The sequence below is a fragment of the Scyliorhinus torazame genome, chromosome 7 (genome assembly GCF_047496885.1).
Source record: "Scyliorhinus torazame isolate Kashiwa2021f chromosome 7, sScyTor2.1, whole genome shotgun sequence".
In the NCBI taxonomy this organism is placed as follows: Eukaryota; Metazoa; Chordata; class Chondrichthyes; order Carcharhiniformes; family Scyliorhinidae; genus Scyliorhinus; species Scyliorhinus torazame.
In genome coordinates, this window is record NC_092713.1 from 116,610,156 (window position 1) to 116,633,719 (window position 23,564).

General features: G+C 48.0%; 1 protein-coding gene across 1 annotated transcript in view; it reads right to left on the reverse strand.

The window, feature by feature from the left end:
* The window catches only part of cdcp2 (CUB domain containing protein 2), a 44,004-nt gene that overhangs the window by 3,530 nt on the left and 16,910 nt on the right, over window positions 1-23,564 (reverse strand). Inside the window, exons 5-7 of the mRNA XM_072512905.1 lie at window positions 16,400-16,741; window positions 9,821-10,174; window positions 1,865-2,043 (exon numbers count right to left, since the gene is read on the reverse strand). Of these exons, the coding sequence (XP_072369006.1) occupies window positions 1,865-2,043; window positions 9,821-10,174; window positions 16,400-16,741 (875 nt within the window). The remainder of the gene's footprint in view (window positions 1-1,864; window positions 2,044-9,820; window positions 10,175-16,399; window positions 16,742-23,564) is intronic.

Below are 23,564 nucleotides of genomic sequence, written 5' to 3' on the forward strand. Positions count from 1 at the left end.
GAGAGTTTGTGCAGGGGGTCGAGGCTGAGGGCATTGGCAACAGTGCCGCTCATAATGGTCCCGGGAAATACTCAGGGAGTCCAGTAGTAGTAGCAACTTTGAAAATCTGGAGGCAGTTGCGCCAGAACTTTAGACTGGGGGCAGGGTCAAGGAAAATGCCGATTCGGGGGAATCACAAATTTGAGCCAGGGAAGTAGAATTGGAGTTTTCCGAGATGCGAGGAGAAGGGAGTCAGGGCATTAAAGGATTTGTTTCCAGGAGGCCGGTTTGAGGGATTGAAGGAGCTGAGGGCAAAATATGGGTTGAGGCAGGGGGAAATGTTTAGGTATATGCAGGTCCGAGATTTCGCTAAGAAAGAATTACAGAGCTTTCCGGTGGCGCCGACCTCCACACTGTTGGAGGAGGTGCTGACGACAGGGGGAATGGAGAACAGGGTGGTGTCAGTGATTTATGAGGCGATTCTGGGATAAGAGAAGGCGCCACTGGAGGGGATCAAGACAAAGTGGGAGGAAGAATTGGGAGAGGGCATGGAGGAAGGGTTGTGGTGTGAGGTGCTCCGGAGGGTGAATGCCTCAACTTTGTGCGTGTAGTTGGGGCTGATACAGCTGAAGGTGATGTATAGGGCACACCTCACAAAGGCGAGGATGAGCCAACTCTTTGAGGGGGTAGAGGATATTTGTGAACGTTTGAGGGGAGCCCCCCGCAAACCATGTTTGTATGTTTTGGTCCTGTCCAAAGCTGAAGGGGTATTGGAGGGAGGTGTTCAGGGTAATTTCGAAGGTGGTACATGTGAGGCTTGAGCCGAGTCCTCTGGAGGCCATATTCAGGGTATCAGATCGGCCGGTGTTGGAAGTGGGTGCGGGGGCAGATGTTTTAGCCTTCGCCTCGCTGATCGCCCAAAGACAGATCCTGTTGGGGTGGAGGTCAGTTTCTCCACCCTGTGCCCTGGCGTGGTCCCGGGGGGGGGGGGGGGATCTGATGGGGTTTTTAATACTTGAGAAGGTGAAGTTTGAGTTGAGGGGACGGATGGAGGGGCTCTACAATTCATGGGCTTTATTTATTATGCACTTTCAAGAATTGGATGACATTGAACATTAGGGGGGGTTGGGGTGGGGTTGGGCTTTGTATGTTGTTGGTGACTGTGGATGGTGAATTCCTGATTCCTTTTCTTTGATGTTTGTATTTAAAATGTTGAGGGTTGTTTGGGGGTTGGTGGGAGGGAGGAACTGTTGGCCAGGGGAGTGACATTGTAGTTGTTACCGTTTTGTTTGTCGGTGGGTTTAAATTTCGATGAAAATTTGAAAAAGGAGATTAAAAATATATATTTTTTAAACGATAAAACTTTGACTTAAAAAATAGGTGGGAGGAATGGGGTGTTAGTTCATCCCAACAGTCTTTGAAGAAGATTGCCAAACTCTGGGTGGTTTGAAGTGTGAACCAATGCTGAACTATTAACTGGACTTCAAATTCCTCAAACAGGTTTTATGAGAGACTAACCCATCCAGCAAGGACGATTTTCAACCAAACAATGTCAGCCTCAGACTTGAAATGACCACAACTCAACTTTTCATCTGACCTTTTAATCTGGTTAGTTCTTATATTTTGATATTTTAAAGCTCCACCACCCTCTCTCTTATCTCCTTCCCTCCTCCTTATTTACTCACCGGCACCAGCCCATGACCAATGTATAGATCTCTGAAACAAAACATACTTTTTTGGCAGTATGGCGAAGGGTGAGTGAGTGTTGCAGTCATACTGCAAACTGGCGCTCACTCCAATCTTTTTGATTTTTCATAATACAGACATTTTTGTGGCCTTATTTGTTCGTTGCTCCATTAGATTATTTGTCAGAAAGGACTCTGACCTGTGTCTTAGTTCCACAGGCATCAAACCGTGATATTATCTTGTATGCTGAACCCAATACCTGGGCCGAACAGCCTTGTCTTCCTAGATAAATGTTGCTTTGACTGAGTGAAGGAACAGCCTGCACAGCAATCTGTATCTGGAAATCAGTTCTAGTGCAGCTGATGTTCATGGGAATTACTGAAACAAATCAAAGAAGAAAAACTCAGTAGCTCTGGCTGTATCATTTACACAGAACACTAAATGTTACAGGGGCTAATGACTCAGTGGGCACACGCACTCCCCAGTGTGATGCTAGGTTTGTGGTTCACTTGTTAAATGCCTCGTCTTGTGTATCATTGGCCAGATGACTCCATTGCCAAATAACGTGATACTGAGCTACACAGACAAGGAAAGTTTCCGGTTAAATCTCTGATTATATTACGTTAGTTTACTTCAGCTGGGACAACAGTAAGTACACTGGCACTGCCAGTGTGCCAGGCTGGCAGTGCCAATGTGCCCAGGTGCCAGAGGGAGAGCCAGGGTGCCACCCTGCCCTGTTCATGACCAAGGGGTCTCCAATGGCCTGTGAAACCTTCCCAGATGCTGTTACGACTGGTCCACGTTTGTGGAAACCAGTACTAAATGGCACCCTGGCGAGGTCTCCCATGCGTGGCCATTGAGTCCCGGGCACAGGGTGAATCCTAATGGTTCACTTAAATATGCTGATCTGGATCACGCACTGTGAGGGTGCGTGACGTTTCATAGGATTCCGTGAAATCTTGTGAGACGTTTCGAGCATCGCAAATCTTGTGAGAGGCAAGAAAATGAAATGAAAAATCGCTTATTGTCACAAGTAGGCTTCAAATGAAGTTACTGTGAAAAGCCCCTAGTCGCCACATTCCGGCGCCTGTTCAGGGAGGCTGTGACGGGAATTGAACAGTGCTGCTGGCCTGCCTTGGTCTGCTTTCAAAGCCAGCGATTTAGCCCTGTGCTAAACAGCCCCTAAACAAGATTTAACGGCCTCATCCCAACATCATGCTGGGTGCAACGAGGCCACTGAGTCAAACCAATTATAACAAGTCGGAACATTTCGGCTCCAAATTCAACAGTGACCTGGGCGCTGCACCCAGGGCTCCACACAAACTCCCTATTGGTTGGGGTTTGCACCCAGGGCTCCACACAAACTCCCTATTGGTTGGGGTTTGCGCTCTCGCATGCAATTAGCCGCAAGACAGTCACATGGAGCCCGTCCCTTTAAAGCGGCCACATGGAATTTACAGTGTCGCCAAGCTCTGCGGGGTCACACGACAGGTTGGTCTCTCTTGGACACTTCTTGCCAGGCCCTTTTAACCCATCAAATGGATACAAAATGCAACAAAACACCCCAACCTCACCCCCAACTAACAACCAAACAACCAAAATACCGTCGAACCAGCCAAGGAGCCGAAAGAACAGGAATAGTCGAGTAAGTAAAACCCCAGCCTCAGAATGAGGGGACAGATGGGGCGAAATGTAATGGAGCGTGGCGGATCGAATGGGGTCACCAACACAAATGCCAGCCCACCCATCAGTGGAGCAGTTGATGGAGTTTCTCTCAATAGAGCTCCAGAAACACAGAGACTCAATAAAAGAGGACCGTGTGTCTGCCACGAGGTCGGCAATAGAAACTGCGCAGGGCCCATAAAGAAGGAGATAGATGGAATGGAGTGGAGTCTGGAGACCCAGGATGCGATGGAGCGGGACCTGGAGAAAGCGGCCACTGACCAGGACGAGCGGATCGCCTTCCAGGACGAGCGGATCGCCTCACTCGAAGCTGAGGTGGCAAGATTAGTAACAACCCAGAAAGCGCTCAAGGGGAAAGTCAACAATCAGGAGAACAGAATCTGAGAATTGAGGGTGGCACGGTAGCACAGTGGTTAGCACTGTTGCTTCACAGCACCAGGGTTCAGGGTTCAATTCCCAGCTTGGGTCACTATCTGTGCGGAGTCTGTACGTTCTCCCCGTGTCGGCATGGGTTTCCTCCGAGTGCTCCGGTTTCCTCCCACAAGTCCCGAAAGATGTGCTGTTAGGTAATTTGGACATTCTGAATTCTCCCTCAGTGTACCGAACAGGCGCCGGAATGTGGCGACTCGGACATTTTCACAGTAATTTCATTGCTAATGTAAGCCTACTTGTGACACTAATAAAGATGAATTGTCGGGCTACCAGAGGGACCTGAGGACAGAAACGTGACAAAATATGTTGCAAAAGGGCAGCACGGTGGCGCAAGTGGTTAGCACGGTTGCCTCACGCCGCCTAGGTCCCAGGTTCGAATCCGGCACTGGGTCACTGTCCGTGTGGAGTTTGCACATTCTCCCCGTGTCTGCGTGGGTTTAGCCCCCACAACCCAACGATGTGCAGGGTAGGTGGATTGGCCACGCTAAATTGCCCCTGAATTGGAAAAAATGAATTGGATATTCTAAATTTAAAAAAAAAAAGAATATGTTGCAAAGATGCTCGAAAAACTGGTCGGAGAGGGAGGCTTCGCCAAGCCCTCAGAGGTGGACCAGGGCCCACAGGTCGCTCTGGCAAAAGCCCAAATCAGGAGAACCATCACCACCACAGAGGGCGATAATCACAAAACTGAACAAGTTTTAAGACAAAGAGCGGGTGCATAACTGGGCAAGGAGCACACGGTCGTGTAGGTGGGAAGGACCCACAATCCGCATCTACCAAGACAACGGAGCCAATCTGGCCAAGCTGCGGGGGGAGTTTAACAGGGCCAAAGCAACATTATTTAAAAGTGTAGTGCGGTTTGGCATGTTGTACCCGGTAAGACTATGGGTCTCGTTCAACAGCAAAGAACATCATTTTAACATGCTGGAGGAAGCAGATGAGTTCATTTGAAACAATGGACTTGGAGGCAACAATAAGAGACAATCAGGAACTGTTTCTTTTTTTTTCCTTTTTAAAAAAAAATTTAGAGTACTCAATTCATTTTTCCAATTAAGGGGCAATTTAGCATGGCCAATCCACCCAGCCTGCACATCTTTGGGTTGTGGGGGTGAAACCCACCCAAACATGGGGAGAATGCGCAAACTCCACACGGACAGTGACCCAGAGCTGAGCTCGAACCTGGGACCTTGGCGCCGTGAGGCAGCAGGGCTAATCATTGCGCCACCGTGCTACCCGACAATCAGGAACTCTTAACTTTGGTTTTCATTTTGTTACTTAAATCTACACAATGTAAGGTGGGGGGAGGTCAAAGGTATCTAGAAACCAGAGGGAGGAGGGGGGTAAACCAAACGGGCCAAGTACAAAAAGAGCTGCCCCCAGGGGGGAGCCACCTCATCATGGGGGAAGACTTCAGCTGTGTATAGCACCCAATGACAGACAAGTCCCAGATCATGGAAAAAATTGGGAGTCGCAAAGGAACTGAATACCTTTTATGGAGTGTGGTGGGTGGGGGAAGGGGGGGGGGGGCGGCTCGGCCCGTGGAGGTTCAACCATCCGAGGGAGAAGGAGTTCTTCTTCTCCCACATTCACAAAGTCTACTCCCATATCGGCTTATTTGTAGTGGGTAAATTGGTGCTTCCAGGGGTAGTTGGGGCGGAATACTCCACAATAATAATCTCGGACCACACACCACACTACATGAATGTGAGATTGCGGGCGTGCCGGGCCTAGCACCCCCATGGAGGCTGGACATAGGCCTCCTCGCCGATAAGGCATTCTGGGGAAAAATGTCACAAGCCATCATCAGATACGTAACTTGCAACCAGAATGGGGACGTCTCACCCACCACACTCTGGGAAGTACTGAAGGGAGGAAATAATAGCATACAGAGCTCTCAAGAACAGGAAAGAAAGGGCAGTTAGGCAAGGGCTAATCGACTCCATATTGGACATGGATCGATGCTCTTTCATGGCCCCGACCGTGGAGCTGCTGGCAGAGAGGAAAAAAACTACAAATGGAATTTGATCTGCTCTCTCCTGTGAAAGCAGTGAACCAGCTCCGCCAGACATGGGGGACTTTTTATGTGCATGCAGGCAAGGCCAGCCGTCTGCTGGCTTACCGGCTGAGAAAACAGGCAGCCACAAGGGAGATAGCGCAGGTGAGGGACGGGAACGACAGGCTAGTTACAGCACCAAATAAGGTCAACAAAGTCTTTGCGACCTTCTACCTGGAACTGTACAGCTCCGAGCCCCTGGAGCAAGACTCAAAGGTGAAATGGTTTCTCAATGAGCTGGACATACCAGTTGTGGGGGAGAAAAAGAAAAAGGGACTGGAAGCACCGCTAGGTCTGGGATTCTGGCGGAATTTAGAAGATCAGTTGAGGTTACAAACGAATACCACTAAGTTATGAATTTTGATCACAGTAAGAAATCTTACAACACCAGGTTAAAGTCCAACAGGTTTGTTTCAAATCACTAGCTTTCGGAGCACTGCTCCTTCCTCAGGTGAATGAAGAGGTATGTTCCAGAAACATATATATAGACAAAGTCAAAGATGCAAGACGATACTTTGAATGCGAGCATTTGCAGGTAATTAAGTCTTTACAGAGCCAGAGAGTGAGGTGTTACGATTCAGAACAGAGGTAAAATAGCCAACATAAGGGTACTTTACCTGAATGCTCGTAGTATTCGGAATAAGGTAAATGAGTTGATGGCGCAAATCATCGTGAATGACTATGATTTAGTGGCCATTACTGAAACATGGTTAAAAGATGGTCACGACTGGGAGTTAAATATCCGAGGGTATCAAACTTTTCGGAAGGACAGAGTGGATGGTAAGGGAGGTGGTGTAGCGCTGTTATTTAAGGATGACATCCGGGCAACAGTAAGGGATGACATCGGTGCTATGGAGGATAAGGTTGAATCCATTTGGGTGGAAATCAGGAATAGTAAGGCGAAAAAGTCACTGATAGGAGTAATCTATAGGCCACCAAATAGTAACATTATGGTGGGGCAGGCAATAAACAAAGAAATAACAGATGCATGTAGAAATGGTACAGCAGTTATCATGGGGGATTTTAATCTACATGTTGATTGGTTTAACCAGGTCGGTCAAGGCAGCCTTGCGGAGGGGTTTATAGAATGTATCCGCGATAGTTTCCTAGAACAGTATGTAATGGAACCTATGAGGGAACAAGCGGTCCTAGATCTGGTCCTGTGTAATGAGACAGGATTGATTCAGGATCTCATAGTTAGGGATCCTCTCGGAAGGAGCGATCACAATATGGTGGAATTTAAAATACAGATGGAGGGTGAGAAGGTAAAATCAAGCACTAGTGTTTTGTACTTAAACAAAGGAGATTACAATGGGATGAGAGAAGAACTAGCTAAGGTAGACTGGGAGCAAAGACTTTATAGTGAAACAGTTGAGGAACAGTGGAGAACCTTCCAAGTGATTTTTCACAGTGCTCAGCAAAGGTTTATACCAACAAAAAGGAAGGACGGTAAAAAGAGGGAAAATCGACCGTGTATATCTGAGGAAATAAGGGAGAGTATCAAATTGAAGGAAAAAACATACAAAGTAGGAAAGATCAGTGGGAGACTAGAGGACTGGGAAATCTTTAGGGGGCAACAGAAAGCTACTAAAAAAGCTATAAAGAAGAGTAAGATAGATTATGAGAGTAAACTTGCTCAGAATATAAAAACAGATAGTAAAAGTTTCTACAAATACATAAAACAAAAAAGAGTGGCTAAGGTAAATATTGGTCCTTTAGAGGATGTGAAGGGAGATTTAATAGTGGGAAATGAGGAAATGGCTGAGGAACTGAACAGGTTTTTTGGGTCGGTCTTCACAGTGGAAGACACAAATAACATGCCAGCAACTGATGGAAATGAGGCTATAACAGGTGAGGACCTTGAGAGGATTGTTATCACCAAGGAGGTAGTGATGGGCAAGCTAATGGGGAAAAAGGTAGACAAGTCTCCTGGACCTGATGGAATGCATCCCAGAGTGCTAAAAGAGATGGCTAGGGAAATTGCAAATGCACTAGTGATAATTTACCAAAATTCACTAGACTCTGGGGTGGTCCCGGCGGATTGGAAATTAGCAAACGTGACACCACTGTTTAAAAAAGGAGGTAGGCAGAAAGCGGGTAATTATAGGCCAGTGAGCTTAACTTCGGTAGTAGGGAAGATGCTGGAATCTATCATCAAGGAAGAAATAGCGAGGCATCTGGATGGAAATTGTCCCATTGGGCAGACGCAGCATGGGTTCATAAAGGGCAGCTTGTGCCTAACTAATTTAGTGGAATTTTTTGAGGACATTAACAGTGCGGTAGATAACTGGGAGCCAATGGATGTGGTATATCTGGATTTCCAGAAAGCCTTTGACAAGGTGCCACACAAAAGGTTGTTGCATAAGATAAAGATGCATGGCATTAAGGGGAAAGTAGTAGCATAGATAGAGGATTGGTTAATTAATAGAAAGCAAAGAGTGGGGATTAATGGGTGTTTCTCTGGTTGGCAATCAGTAGCTCGTGGTGTCCCTCAGGGATCAGTGTTGGGCCCACAACTGTTCACAATTTACATAGCTGATTTGGAGTTGGGGACCAAGGGCAATGTGTCCAAGTTTGCAGACGACACTAAGATAAGTGTTATACTGGAAGTCTGCAGAGGGATTTGGATAGGCTAAGTGAATGGGCTAGGGTCTGGCAGATGGAATACAATGTTGACAAATGTGAGGTTATCCATTTTGGTAGGAATAACAGCAAAAGGGATTATTATTTAAATGATAAAATATTAAAACATGCTGCTGTGCAGAGAGACCTGGGTGTGCTAGTGCATGAGTCGCAAAAAGTTGGTTTTCAGGTGCAACAGGTGATTAAGAAGGCAAATGGAATTTTGTCCTTCATTGCTAGAGGGATGGAGTTTAAGACTAGGGAGGTTCTGCTGCAATTGTATAAGGTGTTAGTGAGGCCACACCTGGAGTATTGTGTTCAGTTTTGGTCTCCTTACTTGAGAAAGGACGTACTGGCACTGGAGGGTGTGCAGAGGAGATTCTGCATTGTCACGCGTCCTGAAGGCCGCCTTGGAGAATGCTTACCCAAAGATCAGCGACTCGGCCAATGTTGTCTACCTCATACGCTGCTGGAAAGGATGTCCCGAAGCGTGGTACATTGGCGAGACCATGCAGATGCTGCGACAACAGGTGAACGGACATCGCGCGACAATCGCCAGGCAGGAATGTTCCATTCCAGTTGGGGAATACTTCAGCAGTCGAGGGCATTCAGCCTCTGATCTTCGGGTAAGCATTCTCCAAGGCGGCCTTCAAGACGTGTGACAACGCAGAATCGCCGAGCAGAAACCTATAGCCAAGTCCCGCACACATGAGTACAGCCTCAACCGGGACCTTGGATGCATGTCGCATTACATTCACCCCCCACCATCTGGCCTAGGCTTGCAAAATCCGACTAACTGTCCTGGCTTGAGACAATTCACACCTCTTTAACCTGGCTCTCTGGCTCTGTAAAGACTTAATTACCTGCAAATGCTCGCATTCAAAGTATCATCTTGCATATTTGACTTTGTCGATATAAATGTTTCTGGAACCTACCTCTTCATTCACCTGAGGAAGGAGCAGTTCTCCAAAAGCTAGTGATTTGAAACAAAACTGTTGGACTTTAACCTGGTGTTGTAACGCTTCTTACTGTGCTCACCCCAGTCCAACGCCGGCATCTATATCATTAATTTTGATGATGACTGTGGTTAGATTTAAGCACCATACAACTGAGCCATTAAATTGTGGGTTTTCACATATCTCATTAGTGCTGCAGTGGAGTATCAGCCTAGATTTTGTACTAAAATCGCTAGAGTGGGACTTCAACCTACAACCTTCTCACTCTGTGGTGAGAGTGCTGCCACTGAGCTGAAGCTGTTATCCCCACCATGATGCTTCCACTGTCCGTCAGATATATCATTAGATAAATTCCCACCCAGATTCCACACAAGTAATGATTCCTTGCCATGAAGACCTCTCCACTTACCACCAGTGTATGATACATGGAAGCCACGAGAAGCTGTGTTTCTGTCAGCAGACAGTACAAACAAAAGTCTGTTCCCATTGGACAAGAGTGAAGGGGGTGGGTTCTGACCGCACCATTTCCCCAGCAAAGTGTCTGTCTCACTGCCTCCTTCAAAGATTGCCAGAAAATCATAGTCACATGCATCACTCAGGCTGTCCCTGTCTTCCAACTCAAAATCAGTTAAGTGAACTTTGACCCTGTAACCGAGAGGTTGCTGGACTGTCCAATGACAGTTGATGTTATTTGGGTAAATATTTGGGTATCGAGGGCTGGAGAAATTCCCTTTAATGGCTGTGAATACTTGCTGACATTCACCTAGAGAAAATAAGACACAAAATATAAATATTAATCCTTAAAAATATAATTGACAAATAATTGATCATTTGTAATTTTTGTTTCAGGGGCAATTTAGTGTGGCCAATCCACCTACCCCGCACATCTTTGGGTTGTGGGGGTGAGACTCACACAGACACGGGGAGAATGTGCAAACTCCACACGGACAGTGACCCGGAGCCAGAATCAAACCCGGGCCCTCGGTGCCATGAGGCAGCAGTGCTAACCACTGCGCCACCATACCGTTCTTCATTTGTAAGTTAGGCACTAAAAAAAGCTTCTACCTTGAATTTACAGTAATGTTGTGCATCTGTGAATGTGGAAGAATTGTCTTTTGAAGAGCTGGTCATGTTGATTGGTAACTGTCTGCATTCTCCAAGACAAGGAAATATTGAAAGTTGGAAATTAACACTTTCCAATTAGAGTTCCCAATTTCAACACATTGAGTAGTCCCACAGTTAAAATACCTCAGTTAAGTATTGCGCTGAAGAAGAGTCACACGGACCCAAAACATTAACTCTGTTTATCTCTCCACAGATGTAGCCAGACCTGCTGAGTCTTTCCAGCATTTTCTACTTTTATTTCAGTTAGGTGCAGAGTAGGTTATCTTCAATACAGTCCTAAAATGGACTCAGAATTCCTCAGATTCTGCTGGTGGTGCCAGATTTGCAACCCTCTCCCCCTCGCACCCCCCCCCCCCCCCCCCCCCCCCACACCCCCACTGTCCCCTCACATCCCAGGTGACCTCCCATGCTGGTTCAGACAGGATTTTCAGGGTCAATGAGAGAGGAACACCCAATGAGCATGGGACAAGCAGGCACCTAATTCAGTTATGAGGCCAACAATTACCTTCTTCACCCGTGATCCACCACCCCTCCCTCCCCTTACCACCCAACGCTGGCTATGGTTCCGTCAACCACCTGAGCAAGAGTGCAATCCTGATTTTTTAAATTAAAACTTACATATAAGGATTTCTGGAGGTTTAGACAGTTTGCCAGATTGGCACCCCACAAGTGGAGCCCATATTCACTTTTGTGGAGGCTGGTATTCCTCACCTCACTTGGCTAACTGTCCACCATGATATGATGGTTCCCACATGGACCTATGCTGTTGAACCTCCTGGAATAGGGCTCCTGTCTCTAGCTCTACCGTGTTTCACCATTTGACTGGTAAGGGACAGATATTAGACAACAGGGAAACTTTCGGAAATGATGGTGGCCTGAGTTCCATCATTATTTTGAGGGTTCGAGTGGGAGTTACAGTGAAGTTATAGTGGGAGACTGATGTAACCCTGAGGAACTAACGGAATCTCAGAACAACATCCCCAGGTTCGATCCTGGGTCACTGCCTGTGTGGAGTTTGCACATTCTCCCCGTGTCTGCGTGGGTCTCACCCCCACAAACCAAAAACATGTGCAGCATGGGTGTATTAGCCACTCTAATTGTGCCCCTTAATTGGAAAAAAAAAGAATTGGGTACTCTAAATTTATTTTTAATGAAGAACAACATCCCCCAGAACTATATGACATTTCTAATTCCTTTTTTTTTATATAAACAATTTTATTGAGGTATTTTTGGCATATAAAACAATGATATTGTATAGTACTATACAAAAGGAAAAGCAAATAACACATAGTGCAAACTGATGTGTTGGGCACTCTGGATCTGTGGAGACTGCGTTTACCTTAGCAGTAACATAGACAGGCTACCAACACTTGTAATAATACAACTCTATTTTATTTAACTAAGAGCTCTTAAACATACTTGCATTGTGGGTCGATACTATGTTAGATTGACTGAAGACCTATGCCTAATCTGACCAGCCTATACTGCTAGCACATGGTGGATGTTTGTGCTACTGACTGTGGGCTCTGTCTGTCTCAGAGGCTGCATCCCGAATAAGCGGGAAAACTAGTGCCCTCTGTCTTTATAGTGACCGTGCCCTAACTGGTAATTGGCTGCTGTATTGTGTGTGTTGATTGGTCCTGCAGTGTGTCAGTCAGTGTGTGTCTCTGCACCATCATATACTGATGTGTATATTATGACACAAACCACGACTCCATTTGCGCAAGGACCTGCCTAAACCACCCCCTACTCTACATTACCCTAGCCCCCCCCCCCCCCCCGCTGACGATTAATTCTCCGCAAAGAAGTCAATGAATGGCTGCCACCTCTGGGCGAACCCCGATAGTGAACCTCTCAAGGCGAACTTAACCTTTTCTAGACCAAGAAAGCTCGCCATGTCCAATAGCCATGCTTCGGTCTTCGGGGGTTTTGAGTCCCTCCATGCCAACAGTATTCGTCGCTGGGCTACAAGTGAAGCAAAGGCCAAGACATCGGCCTCCTTCTCCTCCTGGACTCCCGGATCCTCCGACACCCAAAGATTGCTTTCAAAACCCGGGACATGATGTCCGCGAATCCCTGCCAGTACCCCCTGAGTTTAGGGCACGACCAGAACATGTGCACGTGATTAGCCGGCCCACCAGCGCATCTGCCACACTTGTCCTCCAGCCCGAAAAATTTCCTCATCCGGGCCACCATCATGTGGGCCCGGTGCACGACCTTAAATTGGATCAGACTAGCCTGGCACACGTTGCGGTCGTGTTTACTCTGCCCAGAGCTTCTGCCCAAATACCGTCCTCCATCTCCCCCCTGATCTCCTCTTCCCACTTAAGCTTTAGGTCATCAGTCTGTGTATCCTCTGATCCCATTAGTTCTTTGTAAATATCTGAGACTCTACCCTCACCTACCTCTCCCCTAGAAACTACCCTGTCCTGCCTCCCCTTTGGCAGGAGGCGTGGGAAGGACGGCACCAGTCTGCACACAAAATCCCGCACCTGTAAGTATCTAAAGTCATTCCCTCCCGCCAGCTCGAACTTCTCCTCCAGCGCCCTCATGCTCGGAAAGCTCCCTTCCAGGAACAGATCACCCACCCTCACAATCCCCGCCCTCCGCCACAGTCGGTACCCACCGTCCATGTTCCCCAGGGCAAATCGGTGATTGCCGCAGATCGGGGTCCACACCGATGCTCTCACTTCCCCTATATGCCTCCTCCACTGGCCCCAGATCCGCAAAGCCACCACCATTATAGGGCTGGTGGAGTACCGCGCCGGCGGGCGTGGCAGAGGCGCTGTAACCAGGGCCGCCAAGACATTTCTAATTCCTACAGCAGACATTCTTGTGGCTTTGCTGAATATTGGACAATCTTGTATCGGCATGAACATAGTAGAGTGTTAAGAAGTCTTTAGGGGAACAAAAGAGTTTAGCAAGAAAGGAAGAAGAAACCTTCTTGACAAACAATTTTCTGGAAAAAAAGCCATTCAAGAGTTCCATTTGATGTGTTCAGCCCTGACCTTGCCTCTCCCTTTGCTCCCTGGATTAATTGCCTAAGCCCTTGTCTAAAGCTAACGTTATGCCGAGGATCGTTTCTTTGGGTCCCTGGTGTTCTAGGGCTCTCGATCCAATTTCCTGCATCTACCCATCAGCCTTTAATTCAGTTCTAAAGTAAAACAGAAAATCCTGGAAAAGCTCAGCAGGTCTGGTAGCATCTGTGGAGAGAAAAACAGAATGAATGTTTCCAATTCATATGTATCTTCTTCAGAACTGAAGAGAGCAAGAAATGTGATGGGTTGTATATTGTTTGCTGAGCGCATATGAGTTGCCATGGTTTCTTACATTTCAACAGTGACGACACCTCAAAAAGTGCTGAATTAGCTGGAAACTGCTTTATGACATCCAGTGGCCATGAAAAAGTATTTATTTTATTATTCTTTTTACTGAGTTTGTGGATTTCAAGTGAGATAACCAAAATAAGCCTCAGTGTTTTAAGGCCAGTAATTCTTGATGGAAACAGTATGCATGGATGTCAGGTGAGGACAGAATCAAACTTGGCTGCAATGCTCCAGTGGTCAAATTGTGCACCAGCATTCACCGAGGGACATGTTACTGTGTTAACAACATTCTGTAAATGCATATTATGAGTGTTTTATCAAAACCACAAGTTAAGCACAGTCACTTGGATGAGGTACCAAAGGATAGTTAACATCTGTTGAATAGAACGGGAGAAAAGGAAAGAAAGTTTGATTAAAAATGGATAATATGACATATGAGTTATGACATTTAATGGAGAATAATTTCTCACCTAACAAGGCTTTTAATCGAAATTGGTGAACACAAGAAAAATATTAAAAGGCTGTCAAAATAGATTTTATTTCAAACCACTTTTGAAACACATTGGTCTGGATTCTCCATCAGCAACGCTTGAACCTCATTTCCCGATGGGACGGAAAATCAGGCATTGGGGTAAAATCAGGGTGGGCGCCCCGCTCCGTCTCCCCCGCCGGCACCAGGATTGAGGTTCACGACTTTGCACCAACGAGAGGATTGAATGTAAATGAGTCTTAATGACCCATAGGGTGCGGGCCCGGCACCCTATTCTCTGACTCTCCATGATTCTTTGGTCCCCTGGCAGTTACCAGCAGTGCCCTGATGTTGTGGACCTTGCGGTGGGCCAAGAGGGTAACCCCTTAGGGGAGTTGCCCCCAAAGTCCATCTGAGCACCCCCCTCCACCCGGCACAATGCACTACCTGTCCACACCTCCTCTACCAGACACCGCCCGCATGCCCCTCCCCCTGGGACCGCTTTAACAGGGAGACCCTCCCAGGGACCCCCTTAATAAGGAGACACGCCACCCCCCCCCCGGAACCCCTTAATAGGGAGACCCTTCCAGGAACCCCACCATTGAGACCCCCTAACTACAGGGACTCCCATCCCCACGGGGACCCTTGATTAGGGGGACCTCCCACAGACAACCCTCCCCCCCCCCCCCCCCCAAAAAGAGACCCCTCTCTGGAAGCTAGAGAGAAGTCCAGACTGTGACCTGTGTTTCAATCCCGCAGACCCATTAGTTGCAAGCCATTCATTCCTTTGTTTTTATAAATTTAGAGCACCCAATTATTTTTTCTCCAATTAAGGGGCAATTTAGCGTGGCAAATCCACCTGATCTGCACATTTTTGGATTGTGGGGGCGAAACCCACGCAGACAGGGGAAGCATGTGGAAACTCCATATGGACAGTGACCTAGGTCCGGGATTCGAACTCGGCCCTCAGCGCCGCAGTCCCAGTGCTAACCACTGCGCCATATGCCGCCCTCATTACTTTTTTAAAAATAAATTTAGAGCACCCAATTCTATTTTTCCCAATTAAGGGACAATTTAGCGTGGCCAATCCACCTACCCTGCACATCCTTTTGGGTTGTTGGGGTGAGACCCACGGGGAGAATGTGGAAACTCCACATGGACAGTGACCCAGGGCCGGGATTGAACCTGGGCCCTTGGTGCCATGAGGCAACACCACCACTGCACCACAGTGCTGCCCCTCATTCATTCCTTTCTAGTAGTGGGCTGTGATCGACAGCTTCCCTAATAAGCATGTGATTGGAATGCACTTACCTCTCTTTGATATGGTTGATGTTTGTAAACATTGGGGTTTTACCACATAAAGTCACTCATCCATGAAGGGAGTTGAATGAATCAAGGCTGCAGCTGGTTGTGGAAGTTGTCAATCACAGCCCACTACTAGAAAGGAATGAATAGCTTGCAGCTAATGGATTTGCTGCGTTAAAACACAGGCCACAGCTGTTCTCCTTCGAGGAATAGACACGTGGAGACGCCAGATAAGTGTTACGGTTTTTTCACTACCTCTGTTCAGACAGCTCTGTAGCTTTCAGACAGGGGTCTCTTTCCTGCAGGGAGGGGGTGGTATGTGGAGGGGGTTCCTCTCGTCAGGGGGTCCCTTTAGTTAGGGAATCTGTGAGGGGTTCCTGTTTGTGGATCCCTGTGGGGGGGAGGGCCACTTTAGTTACGAGGTCTCTGTTGGGGGTAGCTCTAGTTAGGAACTCCCTGTGGCGGGGTCCTTACAGCTAGGGGGTTCCTGTGTGTGTGGGGGGGGGGCACCCCCGTAATTAGGAGGTGGTGGGCTGCTTTGCTGTGTGGGGGGGTTGGCTGGCTGCGGGATTTCATTATAGAGCCACCCGCTCGATATGGCGACGGGTTAGCAGGATTGAATCCCTTGCCATGTATAAATTTGCATTGCAAGGGCTACGGAATTGCTTCCCGATTTGCGCTCCCAGTTGTAAATCGGTTGCAATTCTCCCAAATGGAGAATCCACCCCATTATATTTTATTGAAACCTGACTACATATCTTACCTGAAAAATAAAATGCTTTGAAGCCCTTTGCACCGATATTGAAGTCTGATTTAAAAACAACAAGCAGCTCACTGGTGGTGGAAATGATATCTGCAGGCTTTGTTCCACCACAATAGTGACCCCAGTGTCTGTCATTCATGCTGGACCCATCAAACAAGGCCACGTAGTCAAAGCTACAATCCTCATTGTTTTCCAGGTGAAAGTCATAGAAAATCAAATTGATCACTGAATTGTTGGAGACCCGAATAAACCAGCGACATTCCGCATTGTTAGGGTAATTATCTGGGTATTCCGGGCTAGACAGCACCCCAGACAGACCTGTTAGCACTCCACCACACACATCTGTAAAACAAAGAGCATGATTTTAAACTTCAGTGTGACTTTGAAGGTTTGAAGTATTTTTAAAAATTTTATTTATGAATGTACTTTTCCTCAGGTTTTTCTTCAATGTCCCAAATCTGTGCCAATGCCCCCATTTGGCCATCTGCTGTTAGGCGTAAGGCTTGATTTTCACTGCTCTCTCTGCTAGGCACAAGTCCAACTCAGAACAGGGGGAAGCATGGATGAAGTTGCATCCTCCGTTGTGTGTCACTCACTACACGCAACTGATGCACGGATATTTTTCCAAGATTCCAATATTCTAGATTCTAAAATACCAATTGCACTGAAGAGTTTACAGTCTTTGAAGCAAAGAAGGTGCGTGTGTGTAGGAGGGGTGGGGGAAGGATATCAAGCAACAACACAAGTTGCATTTATGTAGCACTCTTAATGTAGTGAAATGGCCCTAGGTGCTTCTTAAGAATGATTATCAAACAGAATTTGACACTGAGCCAGGGTGGATTCACAATAAATCACACCATGCCGTGGCACAGGGCCTCAAACAACAGGGGGCTCAAAAATGCAAGAGTCATTACATTTTAAATAAAGTTGAATAAGCAAAACACAATATGGTACGGTAGCACAGTGGTTAGCACTGATGCTTCACAGTGCCAGGGTCCCAGGTTCGATTCCCGGCTTGGATCACTGTGCGGAGTCTGCACGTTCTCCCCGTGTCTGCGTGGGTTTCCTCCGGGTGCTCCGGTTTCCTTCCACAAGTCCCGAAAGACTAGCTGTTAGGTGATTTGGACATTCTGAATTCTCCCTCTGTGTACCCGAACAGGCGCCGGAATGTGGCGACTAGGGGATTTTCACAGTAACTTCATTGCATTGTTAATGTAAGCCTACTTGTGACAATAATAAAGATTATGATTATTACAAAACGCTAGGGCAATGCTAAAGTGGAAGTGAAATACAGAAAAAAATGAAATTGAAACACAAGCGCTGGGTTGCTCCATGGAGCTCGGAAAGATCCCCCAATTCCAGGCAATAACTACTCATCACCCCCGCTTCTGGCCCCGACTATGGAGCTGTGTGCTGGGGGGAGGTCTGATCATGAGCAGCTATTGCCTGGGGATTTTCTTTGAGTATCATGGGAACCACAATTGTTCATTTAAGTATTCTGCTTTTTTTTCCCCTGCAGATTCTAGGTCTGTACCTAAATGATACCGATCCCATCCCTAATTGCCCTCGACTCGAGTGTCTCGCTCAGCCATTTCAGAGGGGCAGTTAATCTTCGTGCAAGGAAACCAGGTTCGATTTGACCTCGGGTGACTGTCTGTGCGGAGTTTGCACTTTCTACCCATGTCTACGTGGGTTTTGTCCTAGTGCTCCAGTTTCCTCCCACAGTCCAAAGATGTGCAGGTTAGGTGGATTGGCCAGGATAAATTGCCCTTTAGAGTCCAACGGTTAGGTGGGGTTATAGGGATAGGGTGATTGGCTACTTTTGGAGGGTCAGTGCAGACTCAGTGGTGCGAATGGCCTCCTTCTGCACTGTAGATATTCTATGATTCTATAACGATGTTGGCGGACAGAGGAACCTTGATTCAACAGTTTTAGCCAGGCAGGTCATGCTGTGCACAACATCATTATAAAAATGAATTACTGCGTCTACAACATGTATTTTCTGGAATAAGTACGAATGCAGCAGAAACATTCAGAGATAAGTAGAAATACACAAAGGGAAGGCTAAACCCGCAAAGCCTAAGTAGAAAAACAATGGGCGCGATTCTCCGGCCTTGTTGCGCTCTTGCTGGAGTGAAACGAGGCTGGTGAATAGGGGGAAGAGGCCGAAAACGAGAACCGAGTCGGGCACCAAATCGTTTTCGATGCAACCGGCCCACTCCCGTAGGTGAAATCGGGATCCCGCTGTAACGTGGCGAGAAACAAATTATCACCACTTAAGCCCTATTTCCATACAATTAACGGGGGCGATCCCATATCCAACGGTCCTCCGTGATTCATCGGCCTTCCCAGCAAGTGGTCACCTGGCGCCTTTAAAAGTACTCCTTTTTAAAAACGTGAACCTGGTGAAAGGGCTTCTGTGGGGAGCCGAGGAGGTGCGTAGCCATCTTTGCTCACAGGCAAAGAGCCAGGGGACGCTGGGTGTGGTGAACCACTGTAATAGGAGATGTAAGGTAGGACCTGCACTACAGGTTCGCCGGTAGCTCCTGCCGGCTGGCTCCGCCCATGGAGAACTGTATAAATATGCATGACCTCCAGTGCCCTGTCATTTTGCCAGCTGCAGCAGGAGGCCACGCATCTGACTGTAATAAAGCCACAGTTGTACCCAACTTTAGTCTTTGTGCAATTGATCATGCATCACTGGGCTTGGCGCTCCCATGCTCGATGGGAGGTGGGGGACCTTCAGTTCGGGGGACCCTCTGTTCAGGGCACCCTCTGAAGGGGTGGGCCAGCATAGGCGGGGGGGGGGAACCAACCGCAGCGCCACCATGCCAACCCCTGGATCGTGTGTACTCGTTCCAGGAGCAAATCGTTCCAGGAGCAACTCTTGTCCTTGTCCGTCTGCCCCACCGACCATCCATAACCATCACTGACTGCTGAGGCCCCTGGCTGTGCGGCAAAAGGCTATTGATTGTTAAGATTTAAATTTTTTTTTTAAGTGTCCAATTATTTTTATTTCCAATTCAGGGACAATTTAGTGTGCCCAATCTACCTATCCTGCACATCTTTGGGTTGTGGGGGTGCGACCCACACAGACATGGGGAGAATGAGCAAACTCCACACGGACAGTGACCTAGAGCCGGGATCGAAACTGGGACCTCAGCGCCGTGAGGCCGCAGTGCTAACCACTGTGCCACCATGCTGCCCTTACCGGATTAATTTTAAAATCAAGGCATTGCTGGACTGGGAGACAATGTAGATCAGTGAGCACATGGTTGATGAATAAAGGGAATTGATCACGAGTTAGGGTACAAAGGTTAAGAATTTATTTATTTTATTTTAGTTTCAAAAATAAATTTCCAATTAAGGGGCAATTTACTGTCGCCAATCCATCTACCCTGCACATCTTTGGGTTGTGTCGATGAACGGCTGCCACCTCCGAGCAAGCCCCTCAAGGCAAATTAAATTTTCTCCAATCTCAGAAACCCCGCCATGTCACTAACCCATACCCCTGACTTTGGGGGCTCCGACTCCCTCCATCCTAGTAAGATCTGTCTCCGGGCCACCAGGGAGGCAAAGGCCAGGACGTCAGCCTCCCTCACTCCTTGGGCTCCCGGATCTTCTGACACACCAACGATCGTTACCTCTGAACTCTGCACCACCCTCAGTTTTAAGATCTCTGACATGACGTCAGCAAACCTCTGCCAGAAACCCCTCAGCCTCGGACATGCCCAAAACAATGGACATGGTTCTCAGGGCGCCCACACCTATCCTCCATCCCCTCAAAGAACCTGCTTATCCAGGCCACTGTCATGTGTGCCCTGTGAACCACCTTGAATTGTATCAGGCTGAGCCTGGCACACGACGAGGATGAGTAAACTCACCTCAGGGCCACCTCCCATAATCTGGCCCCCCCCACCTCTTCTTCCCACTTTCTCTTCACTTCCGCTATTGGGGCTCCCTCCCACTCCATCAGCTCCTTATAGATCTCTGAGACCTTCCCCTCCCCCACTCCTGTTCTCAACACCACCTTATCCTGCTGTCCCCTGTGCGGCCGGTGCAAGAAGGTCGAAACCTGCCTCCACATAAAATCCCTCACCTGCAGATACCGGAACCCATTCCCACCTGGCAACTCAAACTCCTCTTCCAGCTCCTCCAAGCTCGGGAAACCCTCGTCAAGAAACAGATCCCCAAATCTCTCGATCCCCCGCCCGCTGCCACCTTGGAAACCCTCCATCCAGCCCCCCTGGGGCGAACTGGTGGTGATCACATATCGGTGTCCACACCGACACCCCCTCCAACCCCAGGTGCTGCCTCCACTGTCCCCACACCCTCAGGTCAGCCACCACTACCGGGCTTGTGGAGTACCGAGCCGGCGAGAACGCAGAGGTGCTGTTAATAGTGCCCCCAAACTCGTGTCTTTACATGAGGCCACCTTCACTCGCTCCCATATCGACCCTCCCCCACTACCCACTTCCTGACCATCGTAATGTTCACCACCCAGTAGTAATTAATAAAATTTGGTGTAATTTGTTTTCTAGCACTCGTTTCAACGTTGGGATCCATGAGAACTCTATTACTACACAAGCAGAATCCTCCATATTTTGGTGAGGGTAGATAACTGGAAGGTTCCAACTTACTCCCCCATTTGAACAGTTTGGCCTACTTAAATACACCTCAAAAGGGCAGCACGGTGGCACAGTGGTTAGCATTGCTGCCTCACGGCGCTTTGGTCTCAGGTTCAATCCCGGCTCTGGGTCACTGTCCGAGTGGAGTTTGCACATTCTCCCTGTGTTTGCGCGGGTTTCGCCCCCACAACCCAAAGATGTGCTGGGTAGGTGGATTGGCCACACTAAATTGCCCCTTAATTGGAAAAAATGAATTGGGTACTCTAAACTTTAAAAAAATACACCTCAAATGGCACCTGCCATTTAGATATAAATAGCTTTAGCTCAATCTAAAAGGATCTTCCAGCCATACGTATAACTGGACAAATGATAACACGTTTTCTTTTAATTTGGTTTGGTCTTTCTCCTCCAAAACCTTGGTGACTCCTAAATAAACTGTTGCATCATTTATACCAAGTTAAGATTCTGACTATAATTTTTAATTTAATTTTTAAACTCTATATGTCATTTAACATAAATAAAGAGACCATTACCAAGCTAAAACTGAACAAGAATGTTTCTCTTTTTTTCATATTCTGCTCTCTGTTTTGTCAACCCCTCACACTACTGCAGCCAAGAACTCAGTTGCAGGGCAATGGATCAAACCTAGACCCTTCCACTCTATTTCACCTAACATTGGCCCAGAGCTGGAAGTGAGACATCTCACGGTGTGCCGTGTCAGGTAGACTTGATGCTTCACTCTTCAGCATAAAACATTTTCTGCCCACAATGTTGCAGGAGTGTGAGCTGATAGTGAAGGAAACAGGGCATCTCAGGCCTTCATGAATGACAGAACCAACAGCATCCAGTATCTCGTTAACCAAAGAGATTTAGGGATTAAGAAATAAACAGAGGAAGAACTGAGATGGAGGGTGAATTAAAGGGGGTGAATTCATTGTTAAATCAGTTTTAGATAGAGAAAGAAAAGGCAAGATATGTGGATGGCAGGGTTTCCTGTCCCACTACCCAAAGAGCAACCCCACAAGCATTTAATGCTCCGAGGTGGGGGTCTTGACAGAGAGGCCAGGAGGGAGAGGGAGCACCCACTGGAGACAGACCTGGCTGGAGCTTGGCATGTGATGTGTCTGATATGGAAAGGGGGCCCATGAGGGAGATGCTCTCTCCATTTTCCCAGCCGAGGCCTGAGCAGGGTAACATGTCAGGCTTTCTCCCGACCCTGAATTCCGCCTGCCAGCTGTGGTGAATGTATTGCTGTAACCATTCACCATGTACATATCTGTATTACGCTGTTGCCCATGTGGGCTCCACCTACGGACCATTGTAAGGTATTACCTATGATGTAGCATGTTGGGGCCTGTGTGGGCACCGCCCCTGGCTCCACCCCTTGAGGGGAGGTATAAGAGCAGTCACCCTGTAGCGGCTCCCACTAACAGATCAGTCACAGGCAGGCACTCTTCTAGTTGATTAAAGCCACTTTACTTCTACTCCTAGTTTCGTGTGAATTGATGGTCGCATCAATTTAATCAACTAAAACGCCACTATGGAATCGGCCCTCAAATCTGACCGACTGGAACTCGATCCGCAGGCCGCGGAGGCGAAAGAGATTTTTTCACACTGGCTCCGCTGTTTCTTCTTTTTTTTCCTTCTATATCAATTTAGAGTACCCAATTATTTTTTTTTCCAATTAAGGGGCAATTTAGCGTGGCCAATCTACCTAACCTGCACATCTTTGGGTTGTGGGGGTGAAACCCACATAGACATGGGGAGAATGTGCAAACTCAACACGGACAGTGACCCAGGGCCGGGATTCAAACCCGGGTCCTCAGCGCCGCAGTCCCAGTGCTATCCACTGCGCCACATGTCGCCCTGGCTCCGCTGTTTCAAGGCCTACCTCGCCGCCTCCTCCTCACCTTCCGTCACCGACGAACAGAAGCTGAGTCTCCTCCACGCACGGGTGAGCCATCGAATCTCTGTTCAACTCGAGGAAGCCTCCACCTACGCAGACGCCCTCGCAACGCTAGAGCGCCTTTACGTAAGGCACATGAACGAGGTATACGCGCAGCATCTCCTCATCACTCGCCACCAGCGTCCCGGGGAATCGCTGGAAGAGTACCTACATGATCTCAAAGTCCTTGCACGAAGCTGCAATTACCAGGCCGTTACGGCCACTCAACATATGGACCTCGCCATCCGGGACACCTACGTGGTTAAATGCTTGTGGGGAGTCAGGTCCAACTATGTGAGACAGCGCCTACTCGAAAAAGGTGCCCTCGACCTGGAAGAGACGGTAAAATTAGCCTCCTCTCTGGAAGTAGTGTTCCAAAGCCTTAACGTGTTCCCGTCCGATCACGCAACCCCCTCGTGGACCCCTGACCAAAGAATACCCCAGGCCTGTGCCGCGCGGCTGCCCGCCCACCATGGGGGGACTACCCTGTTATTTCTGTGGCCAGCTTCAACACCCCCGGTAGCGCTGCTCGGCCCGGAACGCGAACTGCAGCGACTGCGGGAGAAAAGGACATTTTGCTAAAGTTTGCCTG